Genomic DNA, 19446 nt, shown 5'->3' on the forward strand with positions numbered 1-19446 from the left:
AACGACTCGGGGCCCTTTTAAAAAGCATCAATTTCAATCATAAACGTTTGGGGGCCCCCTAGTTCTCGGGGGCCCCCCCGCGCCGCGAGGTCTGCGGGGGCGCTATTTACGCCACTGAGTGTATATCGTATAGCTTTGCTGTTTGCAACCGACACCTGTTTTCTTTGAAGGACTATGAAGAACTCCTTTCTACGTGTAACTTATTTGTCTACGACAACGTCTGCTACTGTTGACATTATCTATACGCACACTATGGAAGTTAAGCGTAGAAAAAATTAACTTGGGAGAAAATGAGTAAACTTGTAAGACTATAACTCCTATATTTATTCACCCTACACGTTTACTAGTCCTTACTTATGTTGTCTATTAAGGAAGTAAAATTTCCATAGCTTACTAAAAGGATATTATTTCAGAAGTGGAGAAAGAAACGTAATCAGCCTTTTCAGTTTACATAGAGCCACATAGTGGCAAATGCGAGAAGCTCATGAAATGCTGGATTTTCGTCTGCTAAGAAAATCCAGCAGTTTATGAGCTTCTTGCATTTGCCACTACGTGGCTCTATGTAAACTGAAAAGGCTGATTATTGAAAGTGCGATACTTGTACCCGGGTGCTTGTAAGGACTGGTCACTCAATCGCGTTGTGGGGGCATTGAGGACCAAAAATGCCCATCTCACTGAAACGTCGCCCCGTATTTTAGTAAACTGCGCAAACGACACAGGTTATATTGCGCTCTGGCCAGATGTCTGTAGACTTCCGCGACCCAGATTAGAAAGGGAATTTTATGACCAACTTTATCCATTTTGTTAAAATAAAATGTATTTCACCGTTTCATTAGTCAGCATTGACACTTCAGTTTATTTCGTGATTTATCTATCCATCCTTTTCGGAATTAAGTGTAAGATACTAGCAGCACCAGATGAAAACATAGTTATATTATTTGCTAAACCATGGTTTTTATTATAAAAAATAGTTAAAGTAGTTCACTATTATCCATGGGTAGACTAATACGAGTTTTCCATTAGTGTTTTATTACATTTTATTCGGGGTACATCACAACTGGAACAACAAATATGATTGATTAACGAAGAAATATGGTCTATATTTCCAGAAAAAAACAATTTGATTTTTTTCGGTAAATATTTAATTCGTAAATATTTCGAAGAGTTATAATTTGATCTTATTTCTCTTAAAAAAAACAAGTGTGTACAAATTTATTTAAATAAAAGTTCATATCGGCTTCATGATAAAAAAATACATTCGGGGAAAGTAAGGCGGCGGTGAATTTATTGCGATCAAGATAATGTTTTTTTTTTCAAACTATATAATTAGTTGATAAACAAACTCGAGATTTTACCGTTAAATTATCTGGAAGTTTTCCGATTAATCATGGTTAACTGAATTTACCGGTTGAAACGATCAGAAAAATACGAGCCCTACCTCCCCGAGAGAGTATATCCTGATAATTACACATTTCTAGCAACTATAGTTTTTGAGAAAAACGCCTGGGCCGATCAAATTAAGACACCCTGTATGTAAATACTTTTATGGCCGGAAAAAGAAGAAAAGTTGCTTGGACATTGACTCTGATGGAACCATGGTTTTAACTACTAGTGTTTTAACAAATGACTCAAATGAGCGGGAAAACCATTGAATTGGGAATATTACCACTAGAATGACATAGGCCCCGTTCGGGAGTCGTGGTTTCGTGAAACAAATTCTGAAATTTCGAGTCGGCTCACTCAGACGCCAACTCTATCATTATACGGGTGGCGCCATCTATCACTTTCAAAGTACATTAGTACTATTAATTCAATTGTATAATATATAGTTCACGCTGCAGCAGCGTGAACTATATATTAACTAACAGCGGATGGTGACACCGGCAAATGATAGGGTTCTCAATTTTGAAAAATTTGTTTCGCGGAAGGCAGATTGAAATTGTCATTCTAGCGATACTATACACTCTTTTTTTGGGGATTTTGCTGGGCGCGTTCATGTTGAGTTTATCCCCCTTAACCCGCATTCTCCATGTTCTGGAACCAAAGACCCAAGCCTACACCCCCCACCGGTGGTTCCAGGTAATGGCCAACTAGATGTTACCAAAGCTACGTTTGTCTGTGTGACATGCGTCTCAAAAGAGGGGCAAATGGGAAAAGAAGAGTCAAAAACTGAAGGTTTAGGTGATGCTAATAGCAGTTTAGTCAAAAGTGGTGCATCGGCAGTACTGAATAAAATGTGTTTGCAACAGTCCAATTGCCTAGATGTATTTGAGATGAATAGTTTCCTAACTAAGATCGATAACCTTATAGGAAATAGGTTTACTTCCTTTGAAAACAGTTTAATATCAATGAAGAGTTCTCTTTTGAGGGAGTTGGACCATAGACAGCAAATAAATACGAAGAGATGTGATAATATTGAAAAGAAACAATTGGAGCAAGAGAAGAACACTACGGCCATTAAGACTCAAGTTGACCATGTTCAAGTAATGGTTGACCAGTTGAGTTTGAATTTCACTCCAGAGAAGGTTGAAGTACAGAGGGAGGAAACTGAAAAATTGAGGGAAACTGTCAAAACTCTATGTGGGCAGGTAGAATCTCTTAAATTGAGACTGGAGGAGAAATCGGTGGACGGTGAGAAGTCAAGTGAGCTCCTGGGGAGAATTTGATGGCGTTTGGGGTGGAGTTTGATGATTTGGATACGCCGCAAGGCGCTGAAAATTAGCTGCGTAAAAACCTTGCATTAGAGGAGTCTTTGACTTTTTCGGTCACTTCCGCATGTGCACGATTTGGGAGGCGAAACGAGAAAAAGGAACAACCAATCCTTATCTGCTTTGACAGTGCGGAAAATCGACAAATTATTCTTCAAGCGGCTACTATGTTGAGAGATAGTCAGGTTCCACAGTATCGGAAAGTCACTTTAGCCCCTGATCGTACGTTTGAACAGAGACTGATGGCAAGGTTACATGGCTTTACAATGCGACGAAGGAGATTCAATTTGAGCTCACAAACTTCCAATGCAAATTCTGATGGTTCTGAGCCAAAAAACCAACGGTCGGGCCTGAAGGTGGGGAATCAGGCCTAATAGTTCATGACCCTACCTGTGCTCCAACAGATTGCGTTTATGAGCATAAAACCTCAAGTATTGTCAATAAAGACAACATGTTTTCAAATGTAATTAATAATAAAATTATAAATAGTTTTTCAAGTGTATCTATTTTTAAAAGGCATTCTGACCTTGATAGTGTAAATGATATTAAAATTGAGGATGGTGGCGAAGGGGTTTATCATACTGACGGAGATATTAGTCATATACAGTCTGGCCATAAAAACCACTGTTTTGAGGAGGTAGCGTGTGCGTCACTTCCGGTTTGTTCTGTTGATATGAAGATTTTCACTGAGCCTCCTATCCAGAGAAACCAGCGTAGAAATGTTAGGAGGGGACGTTATAGTTGCCAGAACCAACACGGAAACAACACCCTTTATTTTGGTTTTTTGAATATCCAACTTGGCTCTGAAGTAAAATGGGCGGAAGCTGGTAATGAATTGGTTTTAACACTAAGAATGGTCAGTTATTGACTAGTAAGTCGAAAATGGTTCGTAGGCTGTCTGAATATGTCAAAGATTTGGAAAATGAGTTGTTGAGTTGCCCAGTTAATACTGTGAGTGATGACGTTGCCCCAATTAGAAGGATTTCGCACAATATGTTTTTGCTTTCTCAGCTGGTTGAACTCTATCAGAAGCAGGGGCTCTCTCTATATTCTGCGTTTCTTGACCTTCACAAGGCGTACGACAGTGTCAATCATGATAAGTTGTGGAAAACGTTGCGTGGCTTCGGCTTTGCCCCGAGTGTCGTTCACCAAATTCAAAAACTGTACGCCGATATCTCTTATATCTACACAGCCCAAGGTGTTACTACTGAGGCGTTGAGGTGTGGTGTCGGTTTGTCCACTGTCCCCCGTACTGTTTATTCCTTATATCAATGGCGTTGCGGTGAGTTTGTCCGAGTCTTGAGTTGACGCTAAGATCGAAAAGGTGGAGAAGGATAATGGTGCCTCTGTTGGCAAAGTGTCGATCCCTTGCTTACTGTTTGCAGATGACATTCTTCTTTTGGCACATTCTGCGGCGGATTTACAGGAGCTGTTGGATAGATGTTCTGCTTATGCTGATTCCAAGGCGTTAAGGTTTAGCCCAGAGAAATCAAAAGTTTTGATGTTTGGTACGTCAAAGGAAGCTAGCCCGGTCCCCTTTACGTTGCAAAACGCCTCTTTGGAAGTGGTGGAAGAGTATAGTTATCTTGGTGTCCTATTCTGTTCCAAGCCTAACTATATGGAAAATCATGAGCGCAAGCTTGTAGCTAAAGCTACTCGTCTACGGTGGGTGGTCAAGAATATGGCGGATGGTTCATATAACAAATACAGTGTATCTAGGACTTTGTGGAAAGCTGTGGCGGTACCCACCATCACGTATGCAAACGATGTTCTACCGTATTCCCGGGTCTCAATCACAGCCTTTGAATATGCTCAGAGAGAAGTTGGCCGTGCTGCACTTTCGGCGGGCCCTTTCGAAACTAAGGCTGCAATTAAGGGTGAAATGGGTTGGAGCAGCATGGAACGTGAAGCTACGAGTAAGCTGAAATACCTAGGACGGCTGTTACTTATGTCGGCGTCCATGCTTCCTGGCATAGTTTTTAGATCGCTGAGGCTTCAAGAAGTTGAGACCAGGCTACTTAAGCGTATGGCGCCGCTTGATCGTGTCTATGGCAATGGCACGACCCGGAATACAGCGACGAACGAGAGAGAATGGGCTGCTGTAGTAGTGTGAGATGTTCATGAAGCGGCGGAGAGGCGTTGGCGTAATGATGTCAAAAGCAGGAATAGTCTGAAGTTCTACCAAGTGAAACAGAAGCCACAGACCGAATCGTGTTATGGTGGTTCTTGGTGTAGTGGCCTCCTGTTCGACGCTAGAACGGGCTGCCTTCTGACGGGAGAGAGGCAACATCGGTTGTTTGGTTTTGAACCGGCCTGCAAGCTGTCTGGGAATGCCTATGAAGACATCGTCCATGTACTCTTTCATTGTCCGGTTGGTGAAAGCGATGAAGATATCTTTGAATGGCGCGTGCGGAACCCGGAGATCTCCTTAGAGGAAGCTCTTGGATTGTGTGGAAATTTTCTTAACTTGTATATAGTTAAACACATTCTGGTTACCTGGGGGGGGCTAATAAAGATATGTGGCGTCGTGAAAATATTTAGGAATTTAAATGTTTATTCGTTATATATATAATTTTATTGTTGCATTCTATAACTTATATGTGTTACTTTCCAGTACTATATATTATATATATTTATTGAGCGTAGCTCTCTTAGCAGCGAGTTCTATGGGAAAGTTTTGTCCGTCCGTCCGTTAGAAAGTTGCAAAGTAGGGGGGGCGCAAGAGAAAGAGGAATGGTATGAGCCACGGATTGCGAGAGAGAGAGAGAGAGAGAGAGAGAGAGAGAGAGAGAGAGAGAGAGAGAGAGAGAGAGAGATAGAGAGAGAGAGAGAGAGAGAGAGAGAGAGATTTTTTTTTTTTTTAAACAGGGCCTTTATTGGCGTCAAAATTACAAAATCAAAGTTACAAGGTCAATAAAAACACGGAACAAAAACACACAACATGTGTAGGAAGTTTCACGTCATGGTCTGGTGGAGAAAAAGTTACAATATTATATTAAGGAAACAAAGCGAGTACGGTAAAACAAAAGTACGTGGTAAGTGCTACTGATAACACAAAATTAAGAAAAGGGGCGATGTTCCATTTTAGGAACGTCCCAACGCGACAAGAAATTTACAATGTCGTTGGCTAGAGCGGCCGACGCTCTAGCCGAACGGTACCTAGCGAGTACCCGACAGATAACGGAGCAACCTTGAAAGGTTGAACGGCGGGTTGTTCTCTGCGCACGAGGGCATGGTAGACTGAACGCATTGACTGGTCGTCACTTAAACAGAGACGCGTAATAGCGGTACCGGCGCGGGTCTCAAACACGAAAGCGTGAGAGGTCAAAGTTCCAAAATTAAAAGTTCGAGAAATTCCGGTAGAGTTAAACACCCCTGGAAAGGACCGGATGATAGCCGCGCGTATTTCGCGAAGAGCCACTATTTGAGTACGAGATGGTCGCGAGTCTCCGAACACATCGCAATCGGGAATCCAGGACTGGCTGCGCCCGTGAAGAAAGTCACCGATACAAACGCGGCCCGAAATTACGAAGGCGCCGTGCGCGGCGGTTGCGAGTGGAGTACCACCGACCGACTTTACAAATGGTGAGTCGAAGAGTGGTAAGGTACGTAGAGTCGCGAGCGTAACTACGGAGGTCGAGTAGATGACTCCCGAGGAAAACCAGCTGGCCAGAAGAGAGGCGTAGAAAGAGTCGGCGTTTTGTAGCGTCGGACTACGAAGGAGCGAGTCTTCGAGCGACGTGAAAGTAGGGTTGCACCCACGAAGAACGACGGAGGCGGTGTGTAGCGTCTTCGTCTGTTATTATAAGATGTCGGAATCGTATAAGACGCTACGTGAGTTTCGGGAGAGCTGTTCCGACTTTAACTCAAATGACCGACTGAAAAATCATTTGAATTCCCTGTACTATTATGACTATATTAACTAAAAACGCATCTGTTGAGAACAAACAGGTATTTAATAACACTTTTCGGTTATTGCAAACGGAGCTCCACTTTTCGGGAACTTACAAACTCTAATTATATTTCAAATCTAAAGATCGTTGGGTTTTCTTTTTATTTGCGCTCGAAAGAGCGCGCGATTTAAAGGAGTGAATTTCAAATCACGCGTCTGACGCCGTTAATTTCCTTCAATATATATTACATTGGTTATAGGTCTATATTCTGTTATACATATATACGCGAATACTATTTGATATAAATATACATGTGTTAAAATTATATATTTTTTCTATACCAACAGTTTTTGCTCTTTTTACATAATAAATTTTAACAGCGTTACATTTTTAAAATCAATAATACCAATAAAACTAATTATACTATTTAATGCGCGATAATTTTCAACACTCCCCCCAAAATAATGCTATACATTAGTATTATTTTACTCTTTTTTTTACACCGTAGCGCATTAATTATTAATTTCTAAAGCGGAGCGATATCGGTCGTCTTATAATGTTTCCATTTGGGACTCTGACTAAACACGATCTAATTTTCCCATCGCGACCCCTTTGTGTTTCAGTTATCACTCCCAATTTCCACATGTGTTTGGGATATTTCTCTTCGTGTACCAGTACTTCGTCATTTTCCTTTATTGACGATTCTTTTCGCACTCCACTGTCGTAATGCGCTGAGCGCAATTCAAGTAGATATTCTTTCCTCCACCGATTCCATAACCTATCTAAAAGCGCACTTCTATGTCGCTCCCGTCGGGTCATTTCTAATTGATTTCTCGGTATTTCTATTTCTCTACCTCGCTGAGACGGTAGACACGTTAAACGTTTTCCGGTTAAAAAATGGGCAGGGGTTAATGGTGATGGTTCTTCAGCATGACTGGGTACGTATGTAATCGGTCTAGAATTAATCATTGCTTCAGCTTCTGCGAGATTTGTTTCCAATTCTTGATACGTTAACGCTGCACGACCCAGAATTTTCCTTAAAGTTGTTTTTGTAGAGCGAACTAATCTTTCCCACCATCCACCCCACCACGCTGCTCTTTCAGCGATGTAGCGCCATCGAATACCCTTGTTGGCAAAGAACTCTTGAGTTTCAGTACTCTTCATATTTTTCCATAGCAATCGTAAATCCTCTTCAGCTCGTCGAAAAGTTCTCGCGTTGTCCGAATAGACTATACGAGGTATTCCTCGTCTGGCGATAATACGTCGAAAGGCCAATAAAAATTTATGAGTATTTTGTAACGGCACAAGTTCCAAATGGATGGCTCTTGTTACTGAGCAAGTACACAGACAAATATAACATTTCTCCAGATTTCTATTCATCTTAACGAATAATGGTCCGGCGAAATCTAAACCAATTATTTCGAAAGGTGGAGACTCTTGGATTATCTCCCTGGGAAGTGGAGCTGTTGGGGCTTCACCTGGTTTGGATCTCAATCTCCTACAAAGCATGCACCCTTCGACAACAGATTTTGCCAATTGCCGACCGCAAATACACCAATATCGACCTCTCGCTTGTGTTAATGTATTTTGTACTCCCGAATGAAGAACTTCGATGTGGCTTCTAATCATTAACAACTTCGACAAGTCTTGTTTGTACGGAAGAATTATAGGGTGTTTTTCATCTTCACTTAAATCAGCTTGTTCGAGGTGTCCACCGACACATAACAGACCATTCCTTAAAATCGGTCGTAGCTTCATGATATTAGATTCCTTGGGAATCGCTTGGTCCCTTTTCAAAGATTCTATTTCTGATCCGTACTCCAAGATTTGAACATTTTTAATCCATATTTGTTCCACTTCTCGTATTTCATCAACCCCGATGGGCCCCGAGTTGACTTCTCTCCTCCTGATTTTGTTCACAAATCGTAGAACGAAAGCAGTTATTCTGAACACCTTTTTTACATCGCTGTACCTTTTTAACTGCAATATATTGTGGATTCCATTAATTGTTTCACGGTGAATCGTGAGGACTGTCTTTCTCTTCTCAAAATCAATCTCTTCAATAGGATCTGCTTTAATTTTCTTTTCTTCAATTGTAGGCCATGTAAATTCTTCCTTTAAAATCCACTTCGGACCATTCCACCATCTATCACTTTCAACTAACTCAGTCGCCCTTAATCCACGACTCAGATAGTCCGCTGGATTATTTGTACCGGGACAATATCACCATTCCTTGGCCCTAGTTATGTTTTGAATTTCTGCTACACGATTTTGTACGAACGGTTTCCAAGTTTTGGGTGATTTCTTCAGCCATGAGAGCGCGACCATAGAATCTGACCAATAGACAACCGGTATTTCTTCGATCTTCAAAGCGGCCTTTACGTTTTTTGCGAGTCGAGATCCCAACAAGCAACCCATTAATTCCAACCGAGGAAGAGATGATTTTTGTTTCATTGGCGCCACTCTTGCCTTTGACGTCACAAATGACGTTCCCACCCTTCCAGTGTTTGTTTCATAACGAAAATACACCACACTGCCATACGCCTTTTGACTGGCATCGCAAAACACGTGTAATTCTTTCCAGGCCCCTTCATTACTTCCCCCGAAGTAATAGCGATCAAGATGGATTTTTCGAATTGTGGCTACTTCTTGGCACCACGCTTGGAACTTGTTGTTCAGACTTTCTGGTAGTGGTTGATCCCATTCAAAAGGAGGATCCCATAGTTCTTGGAACAGTAATTTGGCGCGTATCGTGTACGGCGCTAACATTCCGAGAGGATCAAATATTTGAGAAACTGCACTCAGTACGTGGCGCTTCGTTCCCTTAGTATTTTGTAAAATTTCTGCCAATTTGGATAGATCAAACGAAAAACTGTCTCTTTCTGGGTTCCATAGCAGTCCTAAGATTTTCTGCTCGACGTTGGTTTCGTGTTCGATTTTTGTATTTTCGTTCGAATCTGCCGCTTTACTACCCCATTTTTCCTGTAATTCGTTGGAGTTTGATTTCCATTTTCGAAGGTTCATATTAGCTTCTTTCATTATTTGCAAAACTGCGTTCGACAATTCGTAGGCGCCTTCGACATTTTCCGCACCAGAGAGATAGTCGTCCACGTACAAATCTTCAACTAGTGAACGAACGACTTCGGTTTCATCACCTTTGTATTTTGCAATATGCACTTTAATCGTAGCTGCCAACAGAAACGGACTGGCCGAAACGCCGAATGGAACTCTTGTCATCTGAAGTATTCGAAAATCGTCTCTTCGAAACCCTCCATCTTCGTGGATTTTCACCCATAAGAATCTCACTGCGCTCCTATCTTCTTTAGAGAGGCCGACCTAAAGAAATGCCTTTTCGATATCAGCAGTGATGGCGACTCGATGGCTTCGAAAACGAATAATGAGCTTCAACAGATCCGGATTTAAGTTTGGTCCGCTCGATACGCAATTATTTAATGACGGTGAACCCTTGACGTGTGACGATGCATCAAATACGACCCTTAATTTTGTGGTCGGACTGGCTTCGCGTTTAACACCGTGATGTGGCATGTAATATGTACCGACTTCACTTGTGCCTTCACCTGGTAAAACCTCTTCGACTACGCCGAGCTGAATATGTTCTTCAACAATTTTCCGGTAGTCTTCAAAATATACTGGATCTCTTGAAAATCGCTCCAGAAGATGTCTCATTCGCCTGGTGGCCACCGATTTATTATCTGGTAGAATTTCTTTAGCAACAATCCAGGGAAATTTCACTTCATATCTTCCTTCTTCGAAGATGATCTCATTTTTAAACCTGTTCATTATTTCGACTTCACTTCCAGTTTGATTTTCATCGCTGTTGATACCTAGCGATTCAATTTCCCAAAAGGATTTCAACGTTTTGGCCACTTCCGATTCGTGGAGGCCTGTTTTCATCACAGTAATTCGGTTTGTATTTACACCGATCAAATTTGACGTTGCGGGACTTTGGATAGCCCATCCTAATTTCGTTTCAATCGCAACTAACGAATTAGTCAATCGCTCGAATTTTCCAGTAACTACCTCATAGTAGGAATCTGCTCCAATCAAAATACCTATGCTTGATAGAGCAGGTGTCGTTTCGTTTGGCTCGTCCGCCAGTTGATATCCCTTCGATTCCACGAGATCCTTAATTTCTTCACATTTTACGAGCGAAAGAGCGTTACATAAATATGGGACTTCTATGGCCGTTATAGCGATCACTTCTCTTGAATCTTTCACATTCTGTAAATTCACTCTAATGATTCTTCGATTTGATTTTGTGGGGTTTTCGTTACCGAAGTTCTGGATTTCGATTACTTGCTGCCCCACCACTGGCAGTTTCAGTCTTCGCGCCACGTCTTCTCTTATAAAAGACGCTTGGCTTCCTGTGTCCAACAGACATCTTACTACCTGAGATTCTCCGTTGTTATTCGGGCCCTTTACTGTGGCTTTAGCAGTTTGTAGAAATACCGTTTTCTGGCAATCGATCAGAGAAACCACCTTAACTGACGTTTCATCTTGAACTCCTTTAATTTGTGTTTGCGATTGTGTCTTCTTGTTCACTTTGTTCTCTTCGCATATTGCAACGTTGTGTCTTCGTTTACAAATTTTACAAGGATGGAACCCAGATCGACAGTTTTTCATTCGATGGCCCACCTTCATGCAAATGTAGCATCTGTTCGAATCTTTCAAAAACTTCAATTTGTCTTCTAAGTCCATTTTTGCGCAATTGATCGCGGAATGAGTGTTGTTCTTACAGAAAATGCAGTAGGGTCCTCGTTGTGATACGTTGGTTTGTAGCGCTGTTGCACTCGCGATGATTTCATCTTCGCGTTTTTCTTTATAAAACTTCTTCGCAGTGGCCTGTTTACGTAATTCCTTCACTTGAGTAGGTTTGGCACTTTCTGTTAACATAGCGCATGTCTCTCTACCTTCAACTTCTTTTTGAAAAAAGGCCATTACCTCGCTTATATCCCACTCTGAATTTCTACCCTTTTTCATGCTATACTTTAAACGAATCTCGTCAGGCAGTCGACCGAGAATTATGGGACAAAGGGACACTCCATTTGCTTCGATATCGACTCCCAACGCCATTAAACTTCTAATATTAGACTCACAAGTATCATACAACATTCTAAGAGCTGACAAATCATTACAATTATACACTGACTCTATAGAGTGAAGTCTTTTCATGAGCTTGTGTACGATCATGTCTTTACGTTCGTATCTTTCTCTTAATATTCTCACAGCGACATCGTAGTTTACGGCCGACGCCTTGATGCCTCCCAAAGCGCTTTTGGGTTCTCCCTCCAAATACGAAAGTAGATAATTAAACTTTTCTACCTTATTTAAAGTTGATCTTTCACCAATCGTCGACTGAAACTGAGACCAGAAGCCAGGCCACTCGGTTATCTCTCCACTGAACTTGGTGATGATGAGAGTAGAAAGTCTTGGCTGATTTCTCGAAGCTGTAATTGCTGTTGAGTCGACTGATGTGGCATCCAAATCGTCGTCCGAGCTCGATGATACCTCAGTTCTTCGTCCTTTTAGCGATCTCCGAACCTTAATCTTGATAAGAATGATTTGGTCCTGACATTCGTGGCACTCCTTCGCTTCCAGTTCAATTTCTCCCTCACTAGCTGTCGTCATCAACGCCGCTATTTTCTCGTCGACTTTAAGAAGGGCCTTTTTTTTTCTGTTCAAGAAGGGCTAGTTGGTCTTCGAATTCGTCGCGTGATGCACCATCTTGTAGTAATGATTTAAGCTTATTTATGATTTTCGTTACGTTGTCTCGAGTAACTTTCCGGAACGTCTTTGCTACGGCAAGCTCTGCCATTTCGTCGCCGTCAACTGTTGATCTTGTCGTCAACTATATACTTGTACCACGGTTCTTGTCCCGGGTTTCGGCACCAAAATGTAGCGTCTTCGTCTGTTATTATAAGATGTCGGAATCGTATAAGACGCTACGTGAGTTTCGGGAGAGCTGTTCCGACTTTAACTCAAATGACCGACTGAAAAATCATTTGAATTCCCTGTACTATTATGACTATATTAACTAAAAACGCATCTGTTGAGAACAAACAGGTATTTAATAACACGCCACCGAAACGTTTGTTGGACGTGACATAATGTTTCCTTCTTCCTGCAGTTGGCATGTCTGCATGAGGTTCTGCCCTGCGATCGACCCTTTTTACCACGAGTGGAGCAGCAATTTGCGTTCATTTTGATCGCTGAAGTCCATTGAGATGAAGAAATACCTTTCCCGGTGGTCATCCAAGAATTTGCTTGTGGATATTCCGCGTACTGGGCTACACCGAGACCCTTACCCGGTAAATTGGCCCATTCCTCAAAGGCATTCCTTCGAAGCAAGTCCCTTAGCTTCTGTGAAGACAGAACGGTGTCGGTCGCACCCGTTTGAATGTTTAATCTGCTCAAACAATCACCGCGTTCCAGTTCGAAGTCACGACACGCGTGAAGGACCGGATCGTTGACCTTGTTTAATTTCATTACGATGCTATAATGTTGAAGGTATGCCTCCCAAGAGGCGCAAATGATTCCAAGCCCTCTTAACTTTATCGGGGAATAAATCATGGTGTCCGGACTATCGTTCGGAATCATAATTATTTGTTTTACGTCGATGTCACTCAGAAACTGGTTGGTCATATTCTTGAGCGGAGCATTTTGCAGTGGATAGACTACCGACGGCCAAAGGAATTCGTTTAAGATATTAAATTTTTGACTGGGTTGTAAGAGAGCGCTAGCCACCAGCAGGTCTAGGTTCACAGCGATGGTATTTAGAACATCAAATTTGTCAAGTACAATTTCATCGTTGAAATCGATTCCCAAGTACTTGACCCGTTCCTCGTGCTTCAGAGTAGGGATTATTATCCGTTTAAAGATGTTAAGAAATCTTCTGAACAATCTAGGCGCCCTTTACTGATAATTATTGCTTTACTTTTCTTACAGTTCACTGACAGACCGATTTCCCTCAGGCCGTCAATTATTACTTGTACCATAATCGCTGCGGAATCTTTGTTTTTGGCAATTGCCGTGGTGTCGTCCGCAAAGCCCAATCCAGATAACGGTTTCTCTCCTTTCACAATTTCGTACCCGTAAGCCTTGGCCATTGTTTCCTCCGTTAATTCTTTCAGAATTAAGTCAATAGCCATATTAAATAGCGATGGAGAGAGAGGCGCTCCTTGAGCCACGCCATTTCTTATTTGGATTTTCCCTGTTTTCATTCGATTCACTTCTAATTGGACTTCATTGTCCTTAATAAGTAACGAAAGGAGACTTCGTTGCTTTTTTGAAAAAGGGAGAACTTCGAGGTTTTTTTCAACGTGCAAGTGTCCGATATTATCGAAAGCCTTTGCCACGTCCAGGAAAACCACAGTACAGTCTGACGCATTCGCTTTCGTGTGCCTTAGAACACCATTGACCAGTGACGAATTTATGTGCGTTCCAGGTGTTTGGTACGAAACCCCTCTGAGCGGCACAAGGTTGGAACTGCGTTCTAATTCTTTTGTCGATTGCCCTTTCAATAATTCTTCTAATAATAGAGAATATCGTTATGGAACGCCAATTGTTCAAGTTGTTTTCGTCTCCGCCCTTATGAATTAAGATGGCTCTGGCGGCTTTGAACGGAGATGGGACATAAGACCACTGTTCCATCAGTGTGGCGATCCTGGCAATGACTTTGGCGCTATTCGTTCCTTGACTGATCTCATCAACACTCTATCCGGTCCAGGAGCTGTGTCGATGGCTATACCTTTCATAGGTGCTAGTATGTCTTCTACGGTATATGGCTGGTCGACTTCAGACTCGTTAGATAATTTAACCGCTTCACCGTAGTATTCTCCGACGGATGGATTCGGCTGAGACAATAGACTCTCGAAATGGGCTTGAATTTCAGACAGTGGAACTTTGCACGTGACGTTCTCTTCTTTCTTTGTGACCGCTCTCCAGGCTTTTCGTCGTCGATTATAATATTCATATTGTACTTTTTCATAATTGTATTCGTCGTGACTTTTTTCCATCGTTTCTTTCGGTCCCTTAGCGGATTTTTAGAGTTTCTATATCCCTTGTCTTTTTCTTTTGCTTCTTTTCGTTTCCGGGCTGCATTAGAATTTCGACGCTGGGTGTTTTGGTCCCGGCAGACGACCAATAACTGAAGCCAGGAACGCTTGAAGAACGCGACAAATCGAGTCTAACGCTGAAGCATCAAAGTCTAATGTGAGGTGTGAACAGCGCTCCTCAAGATCACCTATTTCTGGGAACGTAATAGGTGTAGGTTGTTGCACTTCAATCATTTGCCCGTGGTTATTTCGTTGTTGAGATGGATTACTTGTATCGTTTGGTCTTGGGTTTTCCGGTACTTTAGGGTTATCTTTTGGTAGTTGAATTCCAATTCGGCTATTCGGATATGGTTTATCAGACGGTACTACCTTTTAAGCCCGAGAATTGGCGGCCACCATCGCACGAGAGATCTCCTTGTGAGAATTAGAAATATGGACTCTAATCCCCTGGTCACCGTTAAAAACTTTGCCCCAATGTGGACAGGGTTTCATGACACATGGAGGTTTATTGAGAGTAGGAGTCCAATTTCCTGATCCAGACTGGTTTGACAGCGCCATTGCCTCCTGTTCTAGAAAGAGAGAAAGAGAGAAAGAGAGAAAGAGAGAAAGAGAGAAAGAGAGAAAGAGAGAAAGAGAGAAAGAGAGAGAGAGAGAGAGAGAGAGAGAGAGAGAGAGAGAGAGAGAGAGAGAGAGAGAGAGAGAGAGAGAGAGAGAGAGAGAGAGAGAGAGCTGTAGTAATGAGGTGCTCGAGAAGAGATATTCTAGAGTTATTGCGAGTAACGACGGCGTGCCAGTATGATACGCAAAATGATTTTATCTGAGGTTTTAGTATGTTGAACCACCAGAGTCCGTAAGAGATGTCTTCAGGTTTTTCTTCTATTAGATGAGACAATTTATCGCGCATTCTCGCGACGAAAGTCTGATCCTCAAGAAGAGTAGATTGAAACCTCCAATACGGAGCTCGACGAGGCATGCTGGAGGGTGCGAAGAAATCACAAAAAACACCGTCGTGATCAGAGAAATAAGTGGGAGCGTGTCGAGCACTTCTCAATTGCGAGTTGGCCGAAACGTACACGCGGTCGAGACGCGCACTCATTACGCCATGATCCGAGTTGGTAAGATGCCAAGTGAAAGCTCGTAGTGTTGGATTAATCGCGCGAAAAGCGTCAGAGAGATCGAAACGCGTGATGAGATTGCGTAACGCATTCACAACTCGCGGACGACGCTCGTTGCAATTATTACGATCAAGCGGGGGTCCAACGTGCAGTTGAAATAGCCGCAGATGTAGATTTGATCGTCGTCATTCACCTGCTGGCAATGACGGGAAATAAACTCGAACAAAGCAAGCGCTTTGTCGTCGTCCTTCGAAGGAACGTGGATCGCGAAAAAATGTTTCATAGAGTCCGGCGTATTAGGTCTGGACTCGCGAAGACGGACGTACACGCACTGGCTCTCAAGGGTTTCGCTGTGGTCAAGTTGCGACAAAAGTCTAGGTGAGAGACCAATAGCTACGCCAGAGCCGTGAGATTGAGTTGGGTGCGCGTGGATGAAGCGATATGACCATTTGGTCCAAATAAAAGTACGGGAGAAAGCGGGGGACACATTTGTCTCTTGAAGACAAACCACCTCCGGGCGAAAACGATTGACGTAGTCAAGAGCCCGGACGCAATTGACGGCGGTCCCCATGCCACGTACATTTACTGTTAATAAACTAAACATTAGGATTAAGATTATGTACAAATTTACAGTTGGGATAGTAGATAGATAAATATATAAATTATTGCTGCGAAAGGGAAGATGCATCGGAATCATTGTCTGTCGTTGTTGATGAAGAATACAACCGGCGGATTTCCTTCGCGATGTACATGTATCGTCTACGCAAGCGATGTCGGGTAGCAGAGTCAGTATCCGCGGCGATGGTGGGGTCGGTGTATGCCAAAATGGTCACCTGGCGGGCGAGAGCCGAAGCGGAGTCACCGTCCGTAACAATGTTCTCGATTAGACGACGTTTGTCAGGTGCTGAACCCTTCACAGCCGCCTCAGTAAAGGCCACGAGGGCTGCGTGATCGATGGTGGGTGTGAAACAGCCGTCAGCGTCTCCCCAAGTATTCGTCGCCGAGACGAAAGAGTACTTATGGGCAGGAACTGGCGAGGCCCTAACAGTGGTAGACTTCTTCGAAGGTTCAACAACAGTGCGTCCATTGGTTCAACGGTATTTGTTGAGGTGGTATCTAAGGGCGCGTCAACTTGTTTCGGAGTGGTTTCGGACTTAGGTGCTCGTTCGCATGCGATTTGCTCGTTGGTTGACTGCCGGGATGGCAAATTCGGGCAACCCTGCTGTTGGTGGCCCGCTTCCTTACAGATATGACAGCGGAGAGGGTTATTGAGGTAGAAAGTGAGCCAGAGAGAGAGAGAGAGAGAGAGAGTGTTTAAACATCTTTAATAATTAATAATTACAAAAACAATGTCAATGCATTACAATACAGTAAAAAGAGTATATAATATTGAGAACGTAAAACAGGTCAATTCGGTGGAATTAGATATGTGGAATAATAATAATATAATAGATAAAATATTAATATCACATAACGCTAGTACAGTGCAAGATACAATCAGAATACAATAATAAGAGGAATATATATATATACAAATGTGGACGCATGTGAGAAATCACATAGCGCCATGTAAATTTCCGAGGATTCCAAGGTCCTTTAGGTAAGTATCGCGGTTGGGGGCTCCAATGCGTTTCACAAAAATCCGACCTATGACCAGTCGTTTTAAATTAGAGAAAATTTTGGTTACAGTGCTGTCAAAATCAAAAGTTGCGAAGTTAAAATCTGTACTGGCGTCGCTTATAGACCGATAATGGCTTACAAAAACGCGTTTTAATAAAATAAAAATTAGGTTACAAAATTCGTGGCGATTGTCCTGAACAAGGAGCCAGTAGTCACGTAGACTATGTCGGTGACCACATAACTCCTCTATCCAAGACAAACAGCGTCCAATCGCGGCTGCTGCAAGGGGACAATTTAAATACATGTGTGGCAAATCGCCGAGTGTGGGAGTAACGTGACTATCGTGAATGTGGAAAAGACGGTGGGGAGTCGGAAGAGCCGCGTGCAGAAGGCGCCATTGGACGCTATTTTCCATACGTGTCGTCAGACTTACGTTGCGATAAACCATCCAGACAGAGGAGAGTTTCCGTCCACGCGCGTCAAGAGTGATTGAGATGGGAGTGAGTGGTAGTGGCGGTTTATAATCGTGATGGATTAGAAGCTGGTAAATCTGTCGCGTGATGGTGGGGCCCGAAAGTGGAAGAGACTTCATACCATAGTAAGTTGAAGCTCTTAAAAGATAGCTGGTCTGATTGGCGGAGCCGATAGGAGGAGAAAAGTACCCATTTTGGCCGAAGAAAGTCGGAAAGGTTCTAACGATGCTTTCTACTATGACTCGATGGGCATTGATAATAAAACGAGAGGGACGAGGTAAGTTTAACAGGTCGGATAGCGGATACCATTTTAGGGTGGATTCGTCAAGGAAATCCTTGATACGGTGTCTGTTTGCGGATGTAAATCGGCTATGTAAGGTTCGACAAAGCGGGTCACCGTCCGGGTCTAATAGGAATCGGTAATTAAAAACCGGGAGTTCGGCTATGGTGGCGATCGAAAAATCATCGGTCTGGATTGCGATTGGGGAATCGAGTCAAACGCTCAAAGTAGTGGTGAGGATGGTACGATGGTTGGCTGAAGGCTCCAAAGAACTGGAGGCGAACAGCTCGTTTATGGTCGTGAAGTCGCGGTTTAGGCTGCGAAAAACCCCTTCCGCGGTGATAATGTGAGGGGGTTTCTGATCAATATTTTGTAGAAGGTCGGCGGCTAGGGCGAGGCGAAAGGCCTTAATCTTGGTCTCGACGTCGACTAGACCGAGACCTCCACACCTCTTGTCGAGTGTGAGTTTTCTCTCCGAAATCCAGTGAAAACCGTCCCAAAAGAATTGAGATAAGGATTTTTGGATACCGGAGACAAAATCTTTAGGTGGATCTAAGACTATCGTGAATGTGGAAAAGACGGTGGGGAGTCGGAAGAGCCGCGTGCAGAAGGCGCCATTGGACGCTATTTTCCATACGTGTCGTCAGACTTACGTTGCGATAAACCATCCAGACAGAGGAGAGTTTCCGTCCACGCGCGTCAAGAGTGATTGAGATGGGAGTGAGTGGTAGTGGCGGTTTATAATCGTGATGGATTAGAAGCTGGTAAATCTGTCGCGTGATGGTGGGGCCCGAAAGTGGAAGAGACTTCATACCATAGTAAGTTGAAGCTCTTAAAAGATAGCTGGTCTGATTGGCGGAGCCGATAGGAGGAGAAAAGTACCCATTTTGGCCGAAGAAAGTCGGAAAGGTTCTAACGATGCTTTCTACTATGACTCGATGGGCATTGATAATAAAACGAGAGGGACGAGGTAAGTTTAACAGGTCGGATAGCGGATACCATTTTAGGGTGGATTCGTCAAGGAAATCCTTGATACGGTGTCTGTTTGCGGATGTAAATCGGCTATGTAAGGTTCGACAAAGCGGGTCACCGTCCGGGTCTAATAGGAATCGGTAATTAAAAACCGGGAGTTCGGCTATGGTGGCGATCGAAAAATCATCGGTCTGGATTGCGATTGGGGAATCGAGTCAAACGCTCAAAGTAGTGGTGAGGATGGTACGATGGTTGGCTGAAGGCTCCAAAGAACTGGAGGCGAACAGCTCGTTTATGGTCGTGAAGTCGC

General features: G+C 43.0%; 3 protein-coding genes across 3 annotated transcripts; all 3 read right to left on the reverse strand.

Moving 5' to 3' along the window:
* Positions 1 to 7120: 7120 nt before the first annotated feature.
* Positions 7121 to 9838, reverse strand: LOC149948542 (uncharacterized). The gene is made up of 2 exons (XM_090171104.1): positions 8829 to 9838; positions 7121 to 8774 (listed from the first exon to the last, which is right to left on the reverse strand). Exons 1-2 carry the CDS (start codon positions 9836 to 9838, stop codon positions 7121 to 7123), a joined length of 2664 nt encoding a protein of 887 aa, XP_090027230.1.
* A 99-nt stretch (positions 9839 to 9937) lies between these two features.
* LOC149948543 (uncharacterized) lies at positions 9938 to 12250 on the reverse strand. The gene has a single exon (XM_090171105.1). The coding sequence runs from the start codon at positions 12248 to 12250 to the stop codon at positions 9938 to 9940; it is 2313 nt and encodes a 770-aa protein (XP_090027231.1).
* Positions 12251 to 12652: 402 nt separating this feature from the next.
* On the reverse strand, positions 12653 to 13770 carry LOC149948544 (uncharacterized). The gene is made up of 2 exons (XM_090171106.1): positions 13609 to 13770; positions 12653 to 13468 (listed from the first exon to the last, which is right to left on the reverse strand). Exons 1-2 carry the CDS (start codon positions 13768 to 13770, stop codon positions 12653 to 12655), a joined length of 978 nt encoding a protein of 325 aa, XP_090027232.1.
* Positions 13771 to 19446: the final 5676 nt, after the last annotated feature.

Source organism: Leiobunum rupestre, chromosome 4 (genome assembly GCF_980474605.1).
Source record: "Leiobunum rupestre chromosome 4, qqLeiRupe1.1.hap1, whole genome shotgun sequence".
NCBI lineage: Eukaryota > Metazoa > Arthropoda > Arachnida > Opiliones > Sclerosomatidae > Leiobunum > Leiobunum rupestre.

What these genes read in the sequence shown, in the direction of transcription:
- LOC149948544 (XM_090171106.1), bottom strand. Translation starts at nt 13,770, where the DNA reads ATGGCTATTGACTTAATTCTGAAAGAATTAACGGAGGAAACAATGGCC. An exon ending in CCGCAGCGATTATGGTACAA is followed by an intron (nt 13,469 to 13,608) that starts GTAATAATTGAC and finishes CCTACTCTGAAG; the next exon opens with CACGAGGAACGGGTCAAGTA.
- LOC149948543 (XM_090171105.1), bottom strand. Translation starts at nt 12,250, where the DNA reads ATGACGACAGCTAGTGAGGGAGAAATTGAACTGGAAGCGAAGGAGTGC.
- LOC149948542 (XM_090171104.1), bottom strand. Translation starts at nt 9,838, where the DNA reads ATGACAAGAGTTCCATTCGGCGTTTCGGCCAGTCCGTTTCTGTTGGCA. An exon ending in ATAACTAGGGCCAAGGAATG is followed by an intron (nt 8,775 to 8,828) that starts GTGATATTGTCC and finishes TCGTGGATTAAG; the next exon opens with GGCGACTGAGTTAGTTGAAA.